The sequence below is a fragment of the Bufo bufo genome, chromosome 9 (assembly GCF_905171765.1).
Source record: "Bufo bufo chromosome 9, aBufBuf1.1, whole genome shotgun sequence".
NCBI classification, from domain to species: domain Eukaryota; kingdom Metazoa; phylum Chordata; class Amphibia; order Anura; family Bufonidae; genus Bufo; species Bufo bufo.
In genome coordinates this window covers 27,505,240-27,529,544 of record NC_053397.1, presented here as the reverse complement: position 1 = coordinate 27,529,544, position 24,305 = coordinate 27,505,240, and the positions used below count along the sequence as shown (strand labels likewise).

General features: G+C 43.9%; 1 protein-coding gene across 3 annotated transcripts in view; it reads right to left on the bottom strand.

Annotated features, from left to right (window-relative positions):
• The window catches only part of ADAMTS9 (ADAM metallopeptidase with thrombospondin type 1 motif 9), a 221,078-nt gene that overhangs the window by 39,318 nt on the left and 157,455 nt on the right, over positions 1–24,305 (bottom strand). For all 3 annotated transcript variants that reach the window (XM_040406600.1, XM_040406599.1, XM_040406602.1), the window contains exon 29: positions 19,198–19,365. In XM_040406600.1, the coding sequence (XP_040262534.1) occupies positions 19,198–19,365 (168 nt within the window). The remainder of the gene's footprint in view (positions 1–19,197; positions 19,366–24,305) is intronic.

The window sequence follows — 24,305 nt, the reverse complement described above, 5'->3', positions numbered from 1 at the left end:
GCTGATTCATAACCCACTACTACAGGATATGGAACATGCAGATGTAGCAGAGCTGTGTTTGCTGTTTAACTCTTTGGGGCTGCATTGTTTACGAATGGAGAAAAACTTTTTTTATTTTTTTTTGTAACCTGCAGTCCCATGTAAACCTAAACACTGATATCTTGATGATTTGTGCTAAGTGGCATGCATTTTGGCTGGAACTGACAAACTTAGCTTTGCTACACTACACTTCTTTTGCATTATCTACAACTCAGCTGCATTTTTCGTGATATAGCGATATATACATGGATTTATTTGATAAAAATAACTGATTTTATTATCATTGGTTGGAAATACAGTGTAGTGTTTGGTTATTAAAACATTTCTCCATGTTATCTGGTTCTGTCTGGTAGAGGCTGTTCACACAATGGGTTAAATGTCCACGCTATTTTTGTGTCTGTTCCTGACAGTTAATTTAAGCAATTATGTCGTTTTCCAAATAATACAGAAATTACTAAAAAGGTTAATGGGCAGATTATGCAATGTAATGTTAGTTAGGGGCCGATGCCAGAAGCAGCTGCATGTTCTCCTTGTGTGCTCTTCAGGGCAGTGGTCCGATCTTGGATCTGTTGCTCGTTTCTAGGAACGAGGTGATGCCTTGTGGTGTATTTGATCACAATAATACCCTTCAAATCTTAAAGGGGTTGTCCATGTTTTTTTTTCGCTATTGTAACAAAGTGCTGGAAGCCTCTCAAAATAATTAAAAAAACTAACCTTACCTTCCCGAGGTTCCTCCGATCCAGCGCCACCTCCTCTTCCCTGGGCTGCAGCAGTCATGTATTGTTTTGGCTGTAGTGATGAAGTCTCGTATACCACTGCAGCCAATCACTGGCCTCAGATGGCACAAGACCGCCAATGATTGGCTGCGGCGGCATACAGGACCTTACCACTGCAGCCAAAAGAGGAGGATGGAGCGGTGGCGCTGAATCGGAGGGGCTCTAAAAGGTAAATGTCATCTGTTCCACTATTTGAACAGGCATCATGGCACTTTGCTACAATAGGGACTACATAGGCCGTTGTAGGGACTACGTGTGCCGCTGTATGGTGCCTTTATAAAACGCCTTATTACGGAAATATGCTAGGGGAGAATACCTTCATGATATATCAGAGGTATACGGAGGTACAGCCTGACAATTTCTACGTGTGCGGAAATTGTACAACCATGTGCATGAGGCCTTAAAGAGGTGCTCCAGCTAGAAGCAATTCTCACCTATCCAATGGAAGAGTGATAAATGCTAGATCGTGTGGGGTTCAACCGCTATGACCCCCTCTGGTTGTCAGAACATTGGACCCAGGTCCATTGTCCCTCTAGCTTGGAGGAGTTTTGATGAAGTGGCGGTTGGTACTGTGTGAGGACAGTAGATAGGTGATCAATGCTTCAGTATGGAACCCCAATAAGTAAATGTAGAGTCCTTCTGTAATTTCTCATCAGGGAGTCTTTCAGACCTCAAATGACAGATTTTTTTCAGCTCTGCTGTTTACTAATGAGAGGTTGGAAACTTGGAATGCTTGGGCTGCTGCTTAGTAATACAAGATGTTGCCAACAGGTGGCAGTACTGGACCAGTACTCTCTAGTTTAGGTCTGGTACTGACAGTCACATAGAGCTGATGGGCTGGTGGTGGTGGGGTTACATGCACCTTCAGCACTTTTGGTCCTAGCTGCCTTTGGTATTTGGGATTTAATATTGTGAATATTGTTAAGGCCTCATGCACACGAGAGTTGTTTTATTCCGTGTCCGTTGCGCCGTTTTTCGTGATTTTCTGCGGACCCATTGATTTTCAATGGGTCCGTTTGCCATCTGCGTCCGTGATCCGTGGTTTCAGTCCGTCAAAAAAATATAACCTGTCCTATTATTTTCGCGGAAAATGGTTTGCGGACCTATTCAAGTCAATGGGACCGCTAAAAAACGCGGAGGCACACAAGATTGTCGTCCGCGTCCGTGCGTCCGCGTCCGTTTTTTTCCTATCATTTGCATGGCAAACCTGTCTTAGACTTTTTTTATACATTCCTTTATGTCTCGTGGTCCTCCAAAAATAAAGGAAGACACACGGAAACAAAAACGGAAACGGAACAACAGAACCCCATTTTGCGGAACGGAACACAACAACGGTCGTGGGCATGAGGCCTAAGACTGAGAGTTAGAGGTTATCTAGGATCAGAATGTTCATGGCCTATCCTCAGGAGGAGGGACCAAATCTTGCATAGTTGCTGACAGTCCCAAATTTACTGGGCTTATCCTAAATGGGCTTAAAAGGGTTTTCCAAGACTTTACTACTGATGACCTATCTTCAGGATAGGTCATCAGTATCTGATAGGTGGTGGTCCGAGACCCGGAACCCCTTCTCATCAGCTGTTTGAGAAGGCACTTGTGTTCCTGTGAGTGCTGCAGCCTTCTCACCGCTCACCAAGCACAGCACCCTACATTGTATAGCGGCTGTGCTTGGTATCATAGCTCAGCCCCATTCACTTCTATGGGGCTGAGCTGCGCCTAGGCCACGTGACCGATGAACGTGTTTGTCACTGCCCTAAGAAAAGCAGATAGAAGGCCGTGGCGCTCACGGGAACGCCAGTGCCTTCTCCAATAGCTGATCTGCGGGGGTCTTGGACGTTGGACCCTCACCAATCAGATACTGATGACCTGTCTTGATGGTAGGTCATCAGTATTAAAATCTCAGAAAAACCGTCCGTCTACCTCTAGTCTGGTAGCTGTGGTGCAGGAAATTGCAGCTTTGTGACATTTCCTCAACCATAGTTGCCAATAGTCCACAATTTGCCAAGATTGTTCCGAATTTTTACGGACAATCTTGGCAAATTCGCTTGTCCTTGCCTAGAAATAGGTGGGATTATTTATGTAAACCCCATCTAGAAGTGGGTGTTACCTGTCGGGTTTGGAATGTGCCCTGGGGGGAGGGGGTATAAGTCACCTCAAATTTGCCAGTGGAAATTTTGGTAAGTATTCTTGAATGCAGCTGTATTGCACTGTGCGTCGCCAGAAGCTCCACTGAGCAGGAGAAGTGCCGAAGTGACAGAGGAATTAGTTACCTTTTTATGTGAATTTTTTTGTAAATATTCTTTTAAGAGATTTTGTCCAACAAATGCTGGGAAATAACTACTAGAGGCGGCCATGACAGAGGTCATACAGGTTGATACCCAACTTTCATTCAGAAATTGGGACTGTCAATTTGCCAAAATTGTTCCGAATTTTTACTGACAATCTTGGTAAAATCGCTTGTCCTTGCCCAGAAATTGGTGGGCTTATTTATGTAAACCCCATCTAGAAGTGGGTGTTACCAGTCAGGTTTGGAGTTAGTTACCTTTTCATGTGAATTTTTTTGTAAATATTATTTTCAAAGATTTTGTCCAACAAATGCTGGGAAATAACTACTAGAGGCGGCCATGACAGAGGTCATACAGGTTGATACCCAACTTTCTGAATGACATCTGTGCCTACAATCCATGAGAAACTCCTAGGACAGGACTTCAGAACCTCCTAAGATAAAATGGGACCTGGTTGATCTACGATTGGAATCATGATTTATGATGATTTAACTTAAATATTTAGAGCGTTTTTAAATGGGTTCTCCAGTTTGAATCAATATTCTTTGATTAAAATAATTATACAGGGTGGCCCATAGCCAGTCTAGAATATCTCCAAATCAAACTGCCTAATAGTAAATCTGTCTTATTTGTCCATAGCAACCAATCAGAGCTCAGCTTTCATTTTCTCAGAGCCCTGTAGAAGCTGAAAGTTGAGCTCAGATTGGTTGCTATGGGCAACTAAGACATATTTACTCAAGCAGTTATTAAATCAAAGCATAGCATGAGGAGGTGGGATTCAGGTTCATTCTTGTTTTTGGATATTTTTTAGTTCCTTTCCTTTTTTTGCACTCTGGTATTAGCACTCCTCCCATTCGACCAAGGTGATTTTAATTAGCAGGAGACTGCATAAGGGTCCCCAATTCCTACCAACTCTTAGTTGGAGTTCCCGAGAGCATATGATAAGGTGAGCTTTGACAACTCTTCACATGGTGCGGTGCTGCATGGCGGCCATTGTTGCTGTGCTGGTGGGGCCCAGTGCCAGGGTGGCATTGCCAAGCAGGGGTGCTGTTTGGCTGCTGAGTCCCGCCATCTGCTGGTGCGGTGCTGTGGCGCCGGTGGTCGCCACGCAGTGCCGTGCCAAATTTAGAGTAGGTTCCCACTCGAGGAGGCAACCTTGTTGTGGTGAGTGGGCTTATGCTTTGTGTACTAATGCCTCATGTAAGCATGCAACATAGGGGTCTGTATACTATTTATGGTGCTGAGAAGCAGTTATTTGATCAAAGCATAATATGAGGATGTGCTATTCTTGTTTTTAGACAGATTTATTATTGGCAGTTTGATTTGGAGATGTTGGAGGCGGGATACTTTTTCATGTTCCACCCTGTATATGAAGTTAGCTGTAGTTTAATAATGTATGTCTTTGAACTTTATGCTCCTATCGCCTGTCCTGGCCTGTGGTCACATGATGATGTCCGTGCAGCTCTTTCTTATTTCCTGGGATGTCATGTCCATGGGCACGTGGAAAGCAGCAACCGGAACAGTGATATTGGAGAGTTTAGGTAACTAGCTGGGTGGGAGGAGCTATAAACTAGCTGGGCGTTGTTAGGGGCGGGGCTGGAGCTGTGCCAGAGAAAAGAGAAGTGCATCATGGGTTTGGTTGGATACAACAACAGGAAGTGCTACATACAGCATGGAAACAAACCAGAGGGATTTGTTCACATGGTCAAAACGGGTCAGGAGAGTCCAAATTGAAAAAAATAAAGCATGGGGAAGATGTACGTGAGGTAAGCAACTACATGAGCGTATCTGTTAAATATCATAGTGATCCTGGAAAGACCCTTTAAGGGGAAGCACACGGAAAATGCTCATTTTGACAAGACAAGTATCCTGAAGTCAAATGAAGTGTTTTAGACTGAAATATTCGGGTACATGTTAGATTTTAGATACTGTGAAGTACACGATGTGACAAGAGTTCTGTTTATGTACAGAATGTCTCAGATATGGCTTACATTAAGTGAAATTCTCATAGTCCTCTGCCAAATGGCCTCACGACTCTGCTGTGTCTAGCCAATGTGTTTTCAGCATGTTGTGTTAGCCGTGCCACACGTCTGTGCCATCTTTTGTTAGGTACTTTCATGAGTGCACACATCAAAAATGTATGACGAGACGCTGGGCATTTATCAAAACAGGAGCTGTGTGACTGATCAATGGAAAGGGAAAATGAGACACAACTCTGCGTGAAGTCCATGGTCCCTCAGTACAGTACGGTCACTTGTCAATGTCCCTGGACTGGCTGGAATGGTTTGGATTGATCTTTAGAACACTTTTGCTGTCTTTTTGGCTGATTTTTAACATAAGACCTATGGGACGTCACGGTCCTGATGGACGGATGGAGTAAACTTGGTGACAGTTGGTCACAGTAAACTTCGGCCAAAAAAGTAGCTCTCCAACTGCAATGAACATAAGGATCCCTTAAGGATGCTGTTTACTTTGATGCTTAAAAGGTCATTGAGCTTTCCTGAAATTTTTCATATGACATATCAAAAGTCATATGAACGAGAAGACAGAAGCGCTCACTTATCGAGCTCCTACTCCTTGCTGCAGGAGAGAAAGCAAGACGCACTCAATAGAAGGTCTAGGGGCCCATCCTGATTCCGAGAGGAGAGAGCGCGCTATGCGGCTCTAACAGTCGGTGGAAGTCTCCGCTCTCAGACCCCCACAAATCAGAACTTTGCCTCTCATTCTATGACATATCAAATGTTTTATGAAAACTCAGTAACCCTTTAAGACTTGATTTTTCTTGTTTTTTCATCTCTGTATTTCAAGAGACATAACTTTTTTTCCCCCACATAGCCGTATGAGAGCTTGTTTAATTCTGGACGAATTCTGTAATGCCACCATTTTCAGGTACCATCGCTTACCTTACAGATCATATGCCACTGCTCTGGTTCTCCTGGCCGGGCGCTGTGTATCTGGCTGCAGCGGTGAAGTTGCGTTGTCAGCACATCGGCAGCTGCACCCAATCACTGCCTTCTTTGGGGCTCTACTTAAGCCAGTGATTGGCTGCAGTGGTCACGTGTTGGCAATGTGACGTCATTGCTGCATCCCGGTAAACGGAACGTGGCTGGGAGAATTGAAGCCGCAACGTGGGATCTACCTAACAATCTATTCTTTATTGCAGACAGTTCACATGTGTTGTCCGGTTTCCTCCGAAAAACTGGACAACCCCTTTAACACCCAGACCCCCCCAGTGGTTCTACTGAACTGGACACAGGGCTATATTTACTAAGACTGGTGTTTTACTAAGACTGGCTTTGTCCGTGGACTGCCGTAGATTTCAGCTATAATCTACACCTGACCCCTTCCACAAAGCCTGCCTACTTTTACTATTTTTTTTTTTTTTAAAGTGGCATCATAAATTCCAAAAAGTGAAGATTTATGTGCAAAATGGCATTTGCACAAAACTTTGGACTTTTGCATGCCAGTTAACCCTTTGAGGTCTTTTCATGCTGTGTTTGCATTGTCTTTTGGACATATACATTTTCCTGACCTATACCGCCGACAGATACCACTGTGTCTAGGTATACAGTGATATCCATCACCCATAGGCATTACTACTGGGTGCCTTTATATGGAATAGTGCTGCATGCTGCTCCATTGCATTCAGCGATAGAGGAAAACTGAAGTATACGAGCCTGATGTAGGCCAAAAGGACAATCTTGGCCTTCATGGGTGAATGGGGGGCCGCCTAAGGATAGGTTTGGCATATGTCCTCAGAGATTACATGGTGCATATGGCAGACAGACACTGCAAAACACAACATGAATGCACAAACAACGCCACATTTGACGGGCTGAATGAGGCCTCCTGGTCGTCACACACGCAGCTTTTGGTACACTTTCTGGTACATTATTTTAGGCAAAGGGGTGGTTACAAAAGTAAGGAAACATAAAAAAGGCATTGCACCATTCATCTCTTATGTATCCGCTCCAGTGCTTAGTTAAAAAAAAAAAATATCTAATTTTTTTTTTTTTTTAAAGTACACCCTTTGCAAGAGTAGGGGACAGATATGGGAACTCTCGGTATTATGGCCGCTCAGGGATTGGTTCACACTGAGCAGTCTCTTCTGAATAATAGGCAGTTGTAGTACATGACTTCAAGGCCGCAGCACAATACCGCTCGCTGCAGCCACTTGTCGTGTTAATGAGGTAAACAGTAGCTAACAAGACTACAGACAAAGGGTCATTCATGGCAAGCAAGCATCAGGCTTCTGCACCTGCCCTGAGGGCACATACGTCGATCACAGCTTCATTGGAAAATACAAGATTTTTCCACTGTGCTTTGCTGGGTAGTGGATATGTGATATGCCCCGTATACGCATATGAAAATGGGGTTCTAGGAATATGTGTGAGCATAGTGATCTATCCGAGCCAGGCAGCTGACCATGCAGATTAGATACATTTCGGCTCTACTTGCCAATTTTGGCAGACCCGGTTGACCATCTGATGTATAGGGTGACCTCCCACTTCTCGGCCAGGGGCGGATTGGCCATAGACCTTACAGGGAAATCTCTCGGTGGGCCGATGCCCAGGGTGCAGGCTGAGCCCTCTTCACGGCCGGCCAGTGGAAGTTTTTGGGAATGTATTTTGTGCTAATGGCAGTATTTTGTGATGGACTGTGGTATTTGGCTATGCTGGGGCGGTATAATGTGCCACAATATGGTATTGCTGGCCCTGCCTTCTATCAATTTGGACCCGACTACAAAACGGGGCAACTTTTAGTATTTTTTCCAGGACCACTTTAAGTTCCCAGTCCGCCCCTGTTCTCAGCCAACAGCAGACTTTGAGGGAGATAAGGATCGGTCTGTTGGATTTCACCATGCCTGATCCTTTTGTTCTTGGAGAGATGAGCCACCAGTCGAGTCTAGTTGCACCCAGGGCCGGCGCCACCAGTAAGGCGACTTAGGCAGTCGCCTAGGGCGCCATTTAGCAGGGGGCGCCTGTTGCGGTGTAAAAAAAAAAAAAAAAGTTGGTTATATAAGTTCGGCCGGCGGCGCCCCTCATGCTGTGCCTCCTGAATCTCCGGCCGCCGGCTCATTGCTGCGCAGCCTGCGCCTGCTGTGTGTCTGCTCTGTGCTTTTGTTAATGTAGCGTGGCCGAGCTCTGTTCGGTCCGCAGTACAGGAGCTTTTGTTTCCTGTACCCAGCCGGACTGACAGGAAGTGCTCACTTAGTGTGCACTTCCTGTCAGTCCGGCTGGGTACAGGAAACAAATGCTCCTGTACTGCGGACCGAAGAGAGCTCGGCCACGCTACACTAGAGGTGTGTGTGTGGGGGGAATAATGAGAGTGACAAGGGAGGGGGGGGGGGGGGAATAATGACATTGACAAGGGAGGGGGGTGCCGGGGTGGAATAATGAGAGTGACAAGGGAGGGAGTGGGGGAGAAGAGAGTGACAAGGGAGTCCCCAGAGCCAGACCAAGAGCCAGACTGCAGCCAGAGACCAGATCCTCTTATTGTCCTGATGGTAAGTAGACAATGCAATATGTTTATTATGTAATTGTTTAGTTATTAATACTACATTGGAAAATAATTTACCTCACATTTAGGGTCCATTCACACATCCATGTGTGTTTTGCGGATCCACGGATCCGCAAAACACGGACAGCAGCAATGTGCGTTCCGCATTTTGCGGACCGCACATTGCCGGCACTAACAGAATATGCCTATTCTTGTCCGCTATTGCAGACAAGAATAGGACATGTTCTATTTTTTTCCGGATCGGAATTGCGGATCCGCAATTCCGGATCGGGGCCGCACGTCATGCGGCCCCATAGAAATGTATGGGTCCGCAATTCCGTTCCGCAAAAAAAGACAGCTACAAGAAGCTGGATTAACCCTAAGGGAAACCTAGCAGTTCTTTTTATTTAAAAGCTGAGAAAGGGGTGGAACATATGTGATGTCATGATATGGGCAGATCCTCTGATAAGGGGGGGGGGCGGCAATTTTTATCTTGCCTAGGGCGGCAAAAATCCTTGCACCGGCCCTGGTTGCAGCTTTCTCCCATCTCGCATGCATGCATCGCCAAGCTGAGCTTACATGTGTTTGGAATGTGTATGGCCCGCTTTATACTACAGAAACATGCAGAGTAGCAGGTGCCTGGGTCTGAGCATAAGGCGTTTTTCACACGAACTATATGGATTGTGCCAGGATGCGTTCAGTGAAACTCGCACCATTTCGCAAGCAAGTTCAGTCAGTTTTGTCTGCAATTGCGTTCATTGTTTCAGTTTTTCTTTGCGTGTGAAAAAAAAATAATAATGGAGATTTATAAACATCTCATAGCACTCATCAGTGAAACACGCAATGCATCCAGACTGCATCCGGATTACAATGCGTTTTTTCACTGAAGCCCCATTTACTTCTATGGGACCAGGGCTGCGTGAAAAAAGCTGAATATAGAACATGCTGCGATTCTCACTCGACGCAGAAATGATGCGTGAAAACAATGCTCATGTGCAAAGACCCATTGAAATGAATGGGGCAGGATTCGGTGCGGGTGCTATGCATTCACTTCAGGCATTGCAACCGCGCAGAAAACTCGTTTGTGTGAAAGGGGCCTAAAGGTACATTTAGACAGGGCAATGAGAAGCCAACAACTCCACTGAATGAGTAGCCAACTGTTGGGACGGAACGCTTCCTTCCCAACAGTCTGCTACTCGTTCAGTGGAGGTGAAGCATTGAATTTACATGTAGTGATCACCTCCACAGTTTGAGGACGAGGGATCGCTACTGCCATCCCTCGTCTTCATAGGGCTGCCCAGAAATGATCATTTAGGTGCGTGCATAAATGACAGTTTCACCCGATGAACAAGAGATTCACTCGTTCACCGGGTGATCTGCAGCACCTTTACACAGGGAGATTGTCTGGAACGAGCTTTAGCAGGAAAATTCCATGATTTTGGATTGAAATGTTGGGAGTAATGCGTTTTTGCACTTAATATACACAGTCGAGTCACATTATTATGACCACTTGCTACTTTTGACGTCACCAGCATGTAGCTTATGAAGGAAGAAGGAACTCACGTGTGCTGAGCTGGCTCGGTGGGTATATAAGGTGTGCGATAGGCTGTCTGCACACATATCCCTTGTTGCTGTCATCGGTAAAAGGGACGAGTTGCAACAAGGGCTAATTATTGGCTTTCGGGCCGCATTTCTGAGAATGCGCAGTTTGTGAACTGTACTCGTGCTGCTGTGGTGATAATTTATCGTGAGTGGACAAATGGCTCCACGGTGAATAAGTGATGTGGAAAAGGCGGAGCACCACGTGCCATTGATGTGAGAGGTGAACATCACTATGAAGGTGTGTGAAGGTGGACCAACACGCTTCGATGAGCAGCTAACCGCCAAAATGAACCAGGGGACTACTAGACATGTGTCTAAAACAACAGTTCAGCGAACCCTACTGCATATGGGGCTCCAAAGCAGGCGGATAGTCACTGCACCTCTGCTAACGAAGTCGCATTAGCAGAAAAGGCTTCAATTTTCACAGCAGTATTGGAATTGGGCCTTCGCTGATGGTTGCCATCTCCAATGAGTAACGTTTTCCTCTTCATCAAACGGATGGATGTTGGCGTGTCAGGGGAGAACCATCAGAGAACAAACACCCTGCAACCATTGCTGAAGAACACAAGCTGGTGGTGGCAGCGTTATGATCTGGGGAAGGCACTCTCCACCGATTTGGGTGTAAATTCATCCTTGCAGATCACTTACACCCATACATGTTGATTACCTTCCCTGGGGCAGATAGGATCTTCCAGCAAGACAATGCGAAATGTCACACGGCTACAAATGTCTGACATTGGTTGGAAGAGCATGACCAAGGCTTCCAAGTACTACCCTGGCCCCCTCATTCCCCAGACTTGAACCCAATTGAGCATCTGTGGGACCACCTCGATCATCGTGTTCATTCTGTGGACCCTCCCCCATGCACCCTCCAGCAGTGGTGGGATGCACTGTGGTCAGCGTGGCTCTGGATACCTGTGACAACCTATCATGACTTTGTGGAGTCACTTCCAGCCCGTCTAGCTGCTGTCCATGCTGCACTCTGGATATTGGCTGGTGGTCATAATAATGTGACTCAACTGTGTATGAGTATATGAGAAAGCCCTAACATGTTTCTCCACCTAAATGTGTTTTTTTTTTTTTAATAAAAATATAATAAGTAGAGGAGGTTTAAAGGGGTTGTATGACATTAGAATAACATGGTTGCTTTTTACCCGAAACTAGACCACCTTGGTCCATAGGATGTTTGTGGTATTACAGCCCAATTTCTTTGATTCACACAAACTTTGCAAGTCCTGCCAAGTTTCTTGCTTCTTCTTTCCCCTTAGTGAAAGCCTGAATCGAGTGAAGCAGAATGGTGCTCTGGGGCACCCCTTTAAGTCTATATTGTGACTAAGTATTTGTACGTAAGTAATCTTGTAAGTAAGACTTGGGTGTGGTGTTCCCTTTTAAATATTTTTTGGCTGTGCATTATCCCAGCGTGATATAGGCCATTGTTTACATTTATAGCCTAGAGTATACCCTGCGTCGGGCTGGTCTCACCGTTACATAAGAATATATCCGGTCCTATGTATTCTCCCATGTAACAGTGGGGCTGTTGTTTGGTGACTCCGGTTTGGGGCATATAGGATGGTGGCCAGGTAATCCTGGCAGGAGATCACACGCAGCATACTATTCTGTTGTGTGACTTGCCATGAATGGAATAATACCTACAGAGACTTGTAGCAGCGTATCCTCTGCCAGGCCATTGTGCACAGTTCAGTCACCGTCGTCCTCCTCCTCAGTCATAGATGGAGAACATTAATTGTGCCAGATGAGTTTAACTATTTGTGACCCACAATTCAGCCTAAGGCTCTGTTCACAGCTACGTCGGAGGTCCTGTGGCAGACTCTGTCGCGTTCGACAGCTGCACGCAGTGCCATTTGTCCCGTCGAAACGACAGACACCTTGACAGACCCCACTGTAAGTCAATGAGGGTCCGCTGGTGGTATCCATTTTGTGATGGACCTGGCAGAACGCTGTGGCTTCTGTTAGGAATGAAAGCCTCCACGCAGATGTAGCCAGAACCTAAGGCTGGTTTCACGTGGCCATAATAGGATTGCATTTCAGTGAACCTATTATGGATATAACGCCTGGACCCCTGTGGTTCTACTGCAGGGTTCCTCAACTCCAGTCCTCAGGGCCCACTTGCTGGTCATGTTTTCAGGATTTCCTTAGTATTGAGCAGGTGATTATAATTATTGCCCATGCATCAGGACTTACCTCAGGCATTCATTCTGATGGATATTCTCAAATCATGTCTGGTAGGTGGGCCCTGAGGACTGGAGTTGAGGAACACTGTTCTACTGAACTGGGTGATTTACGTAGTAGAACCGTAGGACTTGCAGCCAAGATACGGATAGCCTTAGGCCAGCCATACACATTAGATAGCTGTCAGCAGAACTCTCCGGACCTGCTCAACTTATGAGTGCAAGTGTCCTAAATGAAGAAAGGGAGAAACCCGCTTCCTGACTCTTCTGGCAATAGCTTATTGGTCCCCAATCCAACAACCTCCATACAGCCCTAATAAACATTAGATAGTAGGCCCAACTGAAATTGGCCCGCTTGACCAACATTTATCTAATATCTAGGGCTATCTGAAAGGTGTTGTCCAGTATTTTGATACTGATGGCCTATGCTCATTGTAGGCCATCAATATCTGATCAGTGGAGGTCCAAAACCCTGCACAGCTGTGCAGTGATGGAGCCACACAGCTCCATCCATTGTGTAGCTGACGGACCTGATTACTGCGGCGCTGCCCCCACTGAAGTGAATAGGAGCAGAGCTCCAGTCACCGGCTCCGTCCACTACACAATGGACGGGCATGTGTGGTTCTGGCACCGGAGGTAGACCCTAACAGATGACAGATGTCGGACCTCCGTCAACCTAATATGGATGGCCAATCCTGAGGATAGGCCACCAATATTAAAATACTAGACAACCCCTTTAAGGCTGGAATCACCGCATAATAGCTGCTGCACCTAAACCTCCTGCAGTCTTTACCGTTCTAGGCAGTTCTAATGGAAGGAATATGTATGCGTCGTCTTCCAGAATTTCCGAGCACAGATAGAGGCCACTTTTAAGCATATTCCATTCATCCACATTATTTCACCATTTTTCCATGCATGATATAGAGCCAACGTTAGCCTATGATGCTATATCAGGGCAAGCGATATGTGCTTATCTGTGCTACTTTCAGCAGTTTTGCCCATTAAATTCTAAGTAAAGTGATCTATAATATGAAGGCATCCATATGTCATGGATATACTGCATCTGCGGGGACTTTTTATGTCTTTTCTGCTGGTGCCTAGAAGACAGCTCATCAATCGTCATATGTAATTGGCCTAACAAATGACATAATTACCAAAAGCTCTGTAAAGCCTGGTTGTATATTACCCTTATCCATACTGATCACTCAGTCACCATCTTTTCTTGTACCTCCGAGCCCCTCGCTCCCGATCTCCTCCTAGACTTGTTCACTTTCATCTGTTTTATCTTAGTGGGGCCCATATGTCCTAGTAATCCCAGATAATATAATTGACAACAAATGCAATGCTGCCATAATATACTAAATATTTGAACATGTCGGGCAGTGTACTATCAAACACATGCTTCCTTTCTCTTCTCTCATGTAAACTGTGAATTAAGGACTCTATTATAAACCAAGGCATTCCTCCTCCTTCGGGCCCATATAGTGGGTGAGCTTTCCAACCCCATGAGAGTCTCCTGAAGGGTCTCACATTGCAGTTATAAACATTTTAGGAGTGTTCCCTCTTAGACATTATTGACAAACCCAAGGGATATGCCAAGAAAGGAGGCCCCCTGACTCCTGATCGGCAGAGAGATGGTGGTGAACACTGAATGGAGATGCAGCCGTGCCGACCATGCACCCTGTTCTCTTCAGACACTTATGGCCTATCCTCTGGACATGAAGATTTGGGAAATTTGATCTAATATCTAAAGCCTGTTTAACACTATGTGTAACATACAGAGTAACCTCCTCCCTCCCTCTCGCAGCATTTCTGGCAGTCAATCACAGAGCTTAGAAAAGGCATTGTGTGAGATTTGTCGGTATCTGGGAGTAATAATTGTGGGAAGTAACGATAAATCAGACACATTTTTTGCCATATGTTTCTGTTGTGGACAGATTGGTAGACAAGTTAATATAGAAAATGTTCTAATGCTGTATATAATACATATTATTATCATATATTATTATATACATGATACACAGCCTCTGCCAAAGAAGTTGCATCGTCAGAAAAGGCTTTAATTGTGGCTGCAGTATCGGAATCGGACCTCCGCTGATTGGCAGAGAATTGCCCTTCTGATGAGTTGCGTCTTCTGCTTCATCAAATGGATGGACGTTAGCGTGTCAGGGGAGAAACATCAGAGAACATACATGCTGATTGTCTTCTGTGGGGCAGATGAGATCTTCCAGCAAAACATTGTGACTAGTGTTGAGCGAACTTCTGTTTTAAGTTCGGCGTCTAAAGTTCGGCTTCCGGTTAGCGGAGAATCCCGATATGGATTCCGAATTCCGTTGTGGTCCGTGGTAGCGGAATCAATAATGGCCAATTATTGATTCCGCTACCACGGACCACAACGGAATTCGGAATCCATATCGGGATTCTCCGCTAACCGGAAGCCGAACTTTAGACGCCGAACTTAAAACAGAAGTTCGCTCAACACTAATTGTGACGTGTCACAAGGCTAGAACTGTCCAACACTGGTTGGAAAAGCAAGACTAAGGCCCCTTTCACACGGGCGAGAATTCCACGCGGGTGCAATGCGTGAGGTGAGCGCGTTGCACCCGCACTAAATCCGGACCCATTCACTTCAATGGGGCTGTGCAGATGAGCGGTGATTTTCACGCATCACTGGTGCGTTGCGTGAAAATCGCAGCAAGCTCTATATTGTGCGTTTTTTCACGCAACGCAGGCCCCATAGAAGTGAATGGGGCTGCGTGAAAATCGCAAGCAAGTACGGATGCGGTGCGATTTTCACACATGGTTGCTAGGAGACGATCGGGGTGGGGACCCGATCTTTATTATTCTCCCTTATAACATGGTTATACGGGAAAATAATAACATTTTTATTACAGAATTCTTAGTAAAATAGTGATGGAGGGGTTAAAAAAAAAAATTCATAAACTCACCTGAATCCACTTTAACGCTCAGCCTGGCATGTCTTCTTTCTTTTTTGATGAAAAGGACCTGTGGTGACGTCACTGCGCTCATCACATGGTCCATCCAGTGACGTCATCAAAGGTCCTTTAGCCAGGTCCTGAAGAAAGTAGAAAGAAGAGGAGATCCTCTACGCGATCAAGTGGATGGGGTTAGTTAAATTTGTTTATTATTTTTAACCCCTCAATGGACATTTTAGTAAGCATTCTGTATTACGAATGCTATTATTTTCCCTTATAACCATGTTATAAGGGAAAATAATAAAATCTACAGAACACCTAACCCAAGCCCGAACTTCAGTGAAGAAGTCCGGGTTCGGGTCTGGGTACCAAACATGGCAATTTTTCTCACGCGCGTGCACTCGCTTTGCACTCGCGTGGAAAAATCGTGCATTTTCCCACAACGCACCCGCATCTTGTCCGGCCCTCACACGCGACGCCCGTGTGAAAGAGGCCTAAGACTTCCAAGTCCTCTCGATCGTCATGTTTGCTCTATGGATCCTCCCCCACGCACCCTCCAGCAGCCGGGGGATGCACTGCAGTCAACATGGCTCTGGATACCTGTGACAACCTACCAGGAACTTATTGAGTCACTCCCAGGCCGTCTAGCTGCTGTCTGTGCTGCACACAGCGTTTTTTTTTTTTGCTTATTATCTGGTGGTCATAATTATGTGACTCAACTTAATTTTACAGTACCGTATATATAGTTACAAATCATTCAGTTAATTTCCTACTAAAACACCCAAAATGACCACTGAATCTAAATCTAGAAGTTGTCCTAAGAATGCAATATAGGCTTTTTTTTTTTTTGCAATATTTTTTTTTTTTTTGCAATATCTCTTTATTGGAAAATTTGTAGACCACTATGTGGCGTCAATTATAGCTTCCACAAAGCTTTCTAGGGTCAGAAATAAATTTGCCTGGTTACAAAATACATCCCCTCCGCTGCAATTACTGCATAACTAGACAGATTTGAGATTGTAGGTAAACTCTGGAGCGACTAAGGTTAGACATGGCCACCAGAGTATCAAAGTGTCAGATCTGACAAAATAATAACGGAGCCAATCACATGTCTCTAGAGTCTGTTTCTGGATGGTCACAAATAATTAGTTAGGTTTTATTGATGATCAGTGCTGTGTGCACGATGATGGCAGCAAAGATTACAATGAATTTAAAGGGAATATTTTATTGAAAAAAGACCTATTGTTTACATCAAGTTTTGATGTAAAACATATTTTTTTAATTTTTTGGGTGGTTATTTTTAATTTATCATGTCATTACCTATAGTTAAAAAAAAAATCCCTAAATCCTGCAGTTTTTGCACTGGCCACTAAGCCAAACAGTAGGTGCCATTTCTGGGTCTGTACAGATCACATCTCAGCAGTCATCTCATTATCATCACAGATTGGATTACAATGACAGATATCACCTCTATATAGAAAACACAGGACCTGCCATTCACAATAGGTGATATCACAGCTTATCTACTCCCTCCTGGCCTCGGCACAGGTCACAGAGCATGCCTAGAAAACTCTCCCATAGAAGTCAACGAATCAGCTCCTGTTAACAACATCTCAGGTAAGATGGCTGACCCCATAATCATGTTCAGGAAATAGTATAAAAAAATATATACAATCTGAAAATAACAGATTAGAAAAAAAAATGCATATGAGTCGCTATCTGGTCTTACCCGGCATAAAAAAATTACAGGTGACACATTCCCTTTAAAGGGGCATGATATATTCTGTATCGTTGGAGGGTGGCCCTCAGAATCATTTCCTCTGGTGGGCCTAATGAACTGCTGGACAGGCTCCCTTGTGGGACATGGAGCCAAAAACTGTAAGAAACCTCTGTCTGTAGACCATGCTTGGGACTACAGTTCATTTCCATTCATCTGAATGGGGCTAAGCTGCAATATGTGGTGCTCTTTCTAAAAAGAAGAAAACCCTCTAATCTTGAACAAGTCCTTTAAGAAATGGCTGAATTAGATTTTTAACAGCTTGACAGAAGAGCACCAGTCCAGGATTTATGTGTAATCCGGAGCAGATGTTCCGTGTCTACGGGTGACAAGACATGTGAGAGCAAATAAACTTTGCCTTACTGGAAGTGTTTAGCATAGAGGAGAGAGGCTCCGTCACATGTGAACCATTTCTAGGTATTACCAGTAATTGCGGATGGGATTACCAGAGCTGACAGTTATGAGTTTTTGGTTGGAGGGACTGGGAAAATCTCCTGCCATCCTTAATTACTGGGGTCATATTAATCCAGCAGCCCGTGTGCTTTTCCAGCATTAGGACGCAGTATGGGTCCTCAATTACAGCGCCAGTAAAAGCACCGGGGCAGATTTCACACTTAATGATACAAATAATTGTATGGGGAGATATGAGGAGAGACCTAGGATGCCCAGAAATATGAACCCGCATTTGCAGGATGAGCTATTCCAGGAGGCCCCTTTTAGAGGACGCCCATGTTTTATTACTCGTCAACACCAGTATTTTACTGATTCACAAAACCGCCCAGTTGTATGGAGCTGTAATATGGCACCCATAGCCTTCTATAGGGTCCTGTGGTATCTTTATAAGTCTCCGAATTCATAAGAATCTATAGGCTTTCTTTGTTCCTCTTATACAACCCCAATAATGAGCACCGATCCGCGATATACAAGTCGTTCACCCCCCCCCCCCCCCATTCACTTTGCATATTGTCGATGCGTGCATGCTTGCTGCAATCTTCTACAAGAAGGATGGGACTGAAGTAGACTGATTCTTAGGAGGAGTGTGGTTTCAGTGGTTGGGCCTGCAATGGGGATTTGGGGTTGCCCTATTGGCATTTCATACCTTTACATTGGTAACCCCCCCCTACAAATGAGATCCTGCTGGTGATCAGCCGATCGGAGGAATCTGCCTGTTTGTCCTGCAGTGGCCACCACAGGACATAAGTGGTATTACACTGGCTCTCCTCCCTGGGAGCAGAGGCCTCCTATGACATCCATATGTCCTAATAGAAAAACCCCTTTAAATATGAGTATAAATATAAGTAATTTTGGGATTTGTACTGCCAAACATAGTAATAGATATATACTGATGTAATAGGTATGCGTTTTTTTCTTGATTTTGCATCCTGGTCTCACTGAACTGAAGCTGCTGTGTCTAACTTCCCATGCTCCATTTTTTTCTCAGTTTTATCTCTTTTATCTTAGAGGTCCTGGCATCCATCTAGTTGTCAAAAAAAATTCCGACTGAACTCTAAGGAAGCGTTAACTCACAAGTGCAGAGATCACCCGGCTTTGTAGTGCAGTGAACATGGTATATTTCTATCTATACCTCATGTGCCGACGGTTCTGCATGTGGAGGGCATATGGATTATGAAGCTTTTTCCCTCTCTCTCCCTCCTTAATAACTTTCATACAGTATCTAAATAGTTCTACCATATAGTGTCATCATAACACTGCCATATATTGGCCACACAATGCTAGCATTCAATGCCCAATTAAAAAAAACTTTTATTGTCCAAATAATACCGCTATACAATACCTAAATAATGCTCCCATACAGTGTCCACATAATACCAACACATAGACCCGTGGCTCTTCAGGCTAAGGGAACACACAGTGGAGCAGAATGTTTATATGCTCCACTTGTAGGTAGCTCCTCAGGGTCCAGCCCACATGATCTTCTAGGAAATGGAGGCCTTGGGCACTTGGTCAGTTTGCCACACCAAAAAGAGACTGTGCCCCCCATGCTATCTACATGGACTAAATTAGAAGCCAACACTTGTCCAAAAAAGACCTATGTACTGCATGAAACCAAAAAGTGCTTTGAGTTGTATAACTTACTTTTCCCCACTCTCCTGCTTTCCACTTTGGGCACCGGCCCCCTCGACATTTTTTCTGTATGTTTGGCTTTGCAAGGTGCTTGCAGTATTCATTTCCCACATTGGAGCCATCTTTAGCCACACAGTACACGGCCCTGTTCTTCACCCCACGCCCGCAGGACACAGAGCACTGTAAGGAAAGCAGAAACAAAATACGTTATTAATTGATTTTATGGCTATAAAAATATAATACATATATAAAATATAATAAAATCCATAGATGAAAATTACAAATTACTACTGCAAAGCTGCTCGTAGACAAGCCCTTGAAACCTCTGGCATTGATTGGCACAAGGCATCCATAGATGGGCCAATATCTAGTTGACCAATATCTTGGTGTTGGTAGGACATCTACTACTTCTATCTATGACTGTACTACCTGCGATACCTGAATTTGGTTCGTTTATTCATTATGTAAGATAACCTGACCATCCAGAAGCAGTTACATGTAGTCTACTCTGTTATCAGTGTTCTTCAATGATATGGCTGGAGGAAGAGGGTCCGCAACATGTCCCCCTAACACATATCTCAAGTACCCACTATATATAAGCCTGCTATTACGAGCATATCTTATATTCTTGTTGTACTTATCTAGGTGGTGTATAGTTTAGGTTTAAAAGCTATAGACACTTTCAGGGCAACTTATTTTATGATTTTATTTTACTAATTTTGGGCTAAAAAAAATGTTTTCAATTCTTTATTAAAAGTTTTCAGCCGTTTTTGAGTAAAGGGGTTAAAAAACAGTCTGTTTGAAGAGCATCACTCTACAGTCCCGTCAGCTGACTGCTTATGTAAAGCCTTATCTCTGATCTCCTGACCTCATAGACACTCATTAGCGCTAAACTCTTATCAAACTGATAGGAATTAGGCTTAAATAAGTGTTTATGAGGTCAGGTGGGACTGAGAAATAATACTCTGCAGACAGACTGATTTCTAACCCCTGTATCTCAAAAATGACTGAAAATTTTTAATAAAGACCAATTGAAAAAAACAATGTTTAGCACAAAATAAGTAAAATGCAATCACATAAAATATTACCCAGAATGTGTCCATAGCCTTTAAAGGGATTTTCTTAGAATCAACACTTACCAACTATCCTATTGGATAGGTGATATGTATCTGATCTCTGTGGGGCTCCACTGCTGAACCTCACAATCACGAGAACTGCCCCCTCATGATTGGAGCTGTGGCCAAGCATGTGCAGGATTGCCGGGACTATATTCAGCTATCTCAGGCAGTCCTATAGAATGGAGTTCCAATGGAGCACCAGTGCACATACTTAACAGGGGACACAGGATTCCCCCCCCCCCCCATTCTTGGATCAGTTGGGGTCCCAGTGGTTGGACCTTCAGCAATCAGACACATCATCTATCCTCTTAATAGGTGATAAGTTTTGATTCTGTAAAAATCCCTACAGGGCCCCTATAAGAAGGAAACTGTCATTTTTGAGCCATTTTCTAAAAAAAAAATTTGAACAAACGGTTAATTCTCCAAAAACAACATGACTTGCAATGCTCTTTCTAAGCTTTTGTTTCATTTCATTTTTGTAGGCACAGTGAGGACTATCTCACAAAAATATCCGCGCTCCACAAACAAAATGTCATGCGTTGTCCTATTCATAGCCTATTCAGCCTTCCTTCACAGGTTCAGTGAGCACTCTTGGTCTTGACCACTTGTGGCATTCTGACACGTTCACTTTGATTCCTTATAAGACTCCTCCATGATGTTAGAATCAAAAGAACTCTGCACAATGAGCGAGATTAAACATGACAGCTGCTCGTAATGCCGGCCTCTCAAACAGCACAGCGCATTTCGCTCCGCCTATCAACACGCGGGTTGATCATACGCTGCTCCAAAAATTAAGATGCCGGTAAATTTTCCCAGATAATGTCATGTTTTTTTGTTGTTTTTTTTATTTCAACAGGGAATAAAAACATCAAAGGGGAAAAGGGAGACAGAGGCCCCGATCACAGAGCTGGCCTCCGGTTCTTGACACTGCCGCCCATACTAACTGCTGTGCTTTTATCACTGGAAGAATGCTATTTGGTATGGTCAGTAAGCTGCATCATTGGCTAGGCAAATACAATGTTCTCAGAGATCAAATATAATTGGATAGGTCAGGGTGGTCACAGAGAGACTGTCTTAGTAATCATTAAATATACTGGGAAGTGATGCGAGAGGAACAATTATAAATCAAATCTAATAGCATCCTAGATATCCCATCTATGGGGGAGGAGGGGTAACCTTCTGCTCCTACAATTGTGTGAGCAATTATTGGCCTACACAGCAATATATAACATGTGCAGGGCGGTCATAGACATTCTGCTGGTCACAAATGTTGGAACTGGAGACCATATTACTTTGGTTCAGACCTCAATGGAGATAAGTGGACATGACAATAGATGTCTACAGAAAAACTTAAGGACCATTGGAACCCATTTTAGTTGGTTGGCTTCTGTCCACGACTCTAATATAATAGATCTACAATAAGAAACAATTGAGGCATCCATTTTTTGAATTGAAGTAGTTTTTAGAAAGACTAGTGTCTAAACTGAATACATAAAGTATATTATACCCAACATTACATACTGTGTAATACTGTGTATGTTTAATTGTCCTCTTGGATCCCCCCCCTTAAAGAGGTTCTCTGGGAACTAAGAAAATGAAAATTCTTAAATATGACTTTATTATAAATATATTCCCAAATACCTTTCATTAGTTATAATGGTTCGTTTTGTCTGGAGAGCAATCATCATTGGAAATAAAATGGCCGCCGTCCTATTAGGACACACAAAACCTGTCCTAATCATGCAGGAGGACAAGGTACTTCACAACACTGAGCTAAAGAGCTGCCTCATCCTCCTCTCTGCTCTGCTTGTCATGGATTATCATCCTGAATACAGTTTAATATGATCTTCAACTGCGTCTCTGTCGGAAGTTCATGAAGTACATGAAGAGTTCATGGAGTTCATGAAGAGAAATGAAGTACAGAGAGGAGGTGGGGATGTGGATAATGAGCAGCAGCTCTTGTATGCAGTCTCCATTACCATAGCAACACATTACCACAGTCTGTCCTGTCCGTCCTCTCTGTATTTCATGTCTCATGAGCTCCATTCCTACAGAGATTCAGCTGAAGATCTTATCAGCTGTATTTAGTATTATAATCCCTGACAAGCAGAGCAGAGAGGAGGATGAGGCAGCTCTTTAGCTCAGTGTTGTGAAGTAACTTGTCCTGCTGTGTGATTAGGACAGGTTTTGTGTGTACCAATAGGACGGCGGCCATTTTATTTCACCTAATGATTGCTCCCCAGACAAAACGAACCATTATAACTAATGAGAGGTATTTGGTAATATATTTATAATAAAGTAATATTTAAGTATTTTCATTTTCTTAATTCCCAGAGAACCTCTTTAAAGTATTCTGTAGACCTGTGGCATAGCTAGAGTGGAAGCAGAGGAGGTGGCTACTGCGGGCCTAAGCTGAGAAGGGGTCCGTCTGGGAGAAGAACTGATAGATTTTATTATCATGGCTTCCTCAACAGTTTTATACATTGACATTATATACAGTGACACTATATACACCGACATGACATACAGTATATATGTGTAGAAAATGGAAGGAGCCTGGTCTTGACTAGCTGCAGGAGTGGGGGTTTCACGGAAAGAGGAGTTCCTGGGGGGGGGGGGGGGGGGGGGGAGGGGGCATTCAAAAATTTGCTGTGGAGCCCAGTCACTTCTAGTTTCACCACTCTTGTAGACTGTGGTGATAGGTTCCCTAGCAAACACATGACTTCCTGTTTGGATGACCACCATTTCAATGCATATAGCTACATGCACAGAAGTGGTCACAAGAATTTCTATCAGCTCCGCAGGAGACTTCCTTTACATATTATACAGCCTTATTTAGGTCAGTCACACTCGGGCAACAGGAAGCCTAAGAAGGCATTAAGAAAATCTTGTAATGCACTGTATATCTGTATAATGAGAGGGGCTTAGAAGAGGTACCATGTAGCAAGTGGAGATAGGCTATGGAGGGGTATTACCATCTTATAAAGTATCACTAGGATATGGCGTCACTTTAAGATCGGCGGGGGTCTGACCTCTGGGATCCCACCAAACCTGAAAGTTAAGGGAATACTGCACAGTTGTAACAAAAAAAAAATATCGGCATGAATGCACCTTCTAAACAGCAAGCAAATACGCAGGAGTATATACAGGAGCATAAACCATGGCGTGTAACAAAGGCCGACTGTCCTCAGGAACAGATGGACACCATAGGAGATACCTAATTTGTTGCAGAAGTTAACGTGATGGAGAAGCAGCAGAAGTTTTCCCCTAAATTGAGCTGTTTATCACCATTTTCAGGTCTCGAAGAAGACTGAAGTATTGACAGCAAAGTGATGTGCTAGAGTGGGAGACGGATGACATATATTGTTATCTGCATGTAATATTCATGATATTTGTTGATGTTCTGTTGTTTTCTCTCTCCTTTCTTTCCTCCTTTTCTTCCTTCTTTGCTTTTCTTTCATTTCTTACTTCTCTTTCTTCATTCCTTCCATCGTTCACTTTCTTTTCCTGTTTTCCCCTGCTCCTCTTTCTTCCTTCTGTTCTCTCCTTCATTCATTGCTTCCTACCTTCTCTTCTCTTCCATCTCTCCTTTGCTTCTTTCCTCATTCCTTCCTTCTGTCCTTTTTTCTTCCCTTCCTTATTTCTTGATTTTCCCTTCTTTCCTTATTTTTTTTATTCGCTTCCTTCTCATCTCTTGTTCCTTACTTTCTGTTTTTCTCTTCATTCCTTCTTTCCATTTCCTTTAATATCTCCTCTTTATTCATTTCTTCCTTCCATTTTCTCTTCTTTCCTTTTTTCCTTTCCGTTTCTTCTCTTTCTTTATTCATTCTGTCATTCTCTTTATTCCTTCTCTTCTCCTTCTACCTTTTATTGCCTTCCTTCCAGTCCGTCCACTTATATATTTCATCCATACCACACAGTCTGACCCTTATCCTGGTTTACACATATAGTGTAGGTTAATGTCTTGCGCACAATATTCTTCTTACTTCCTTTACCTGACGT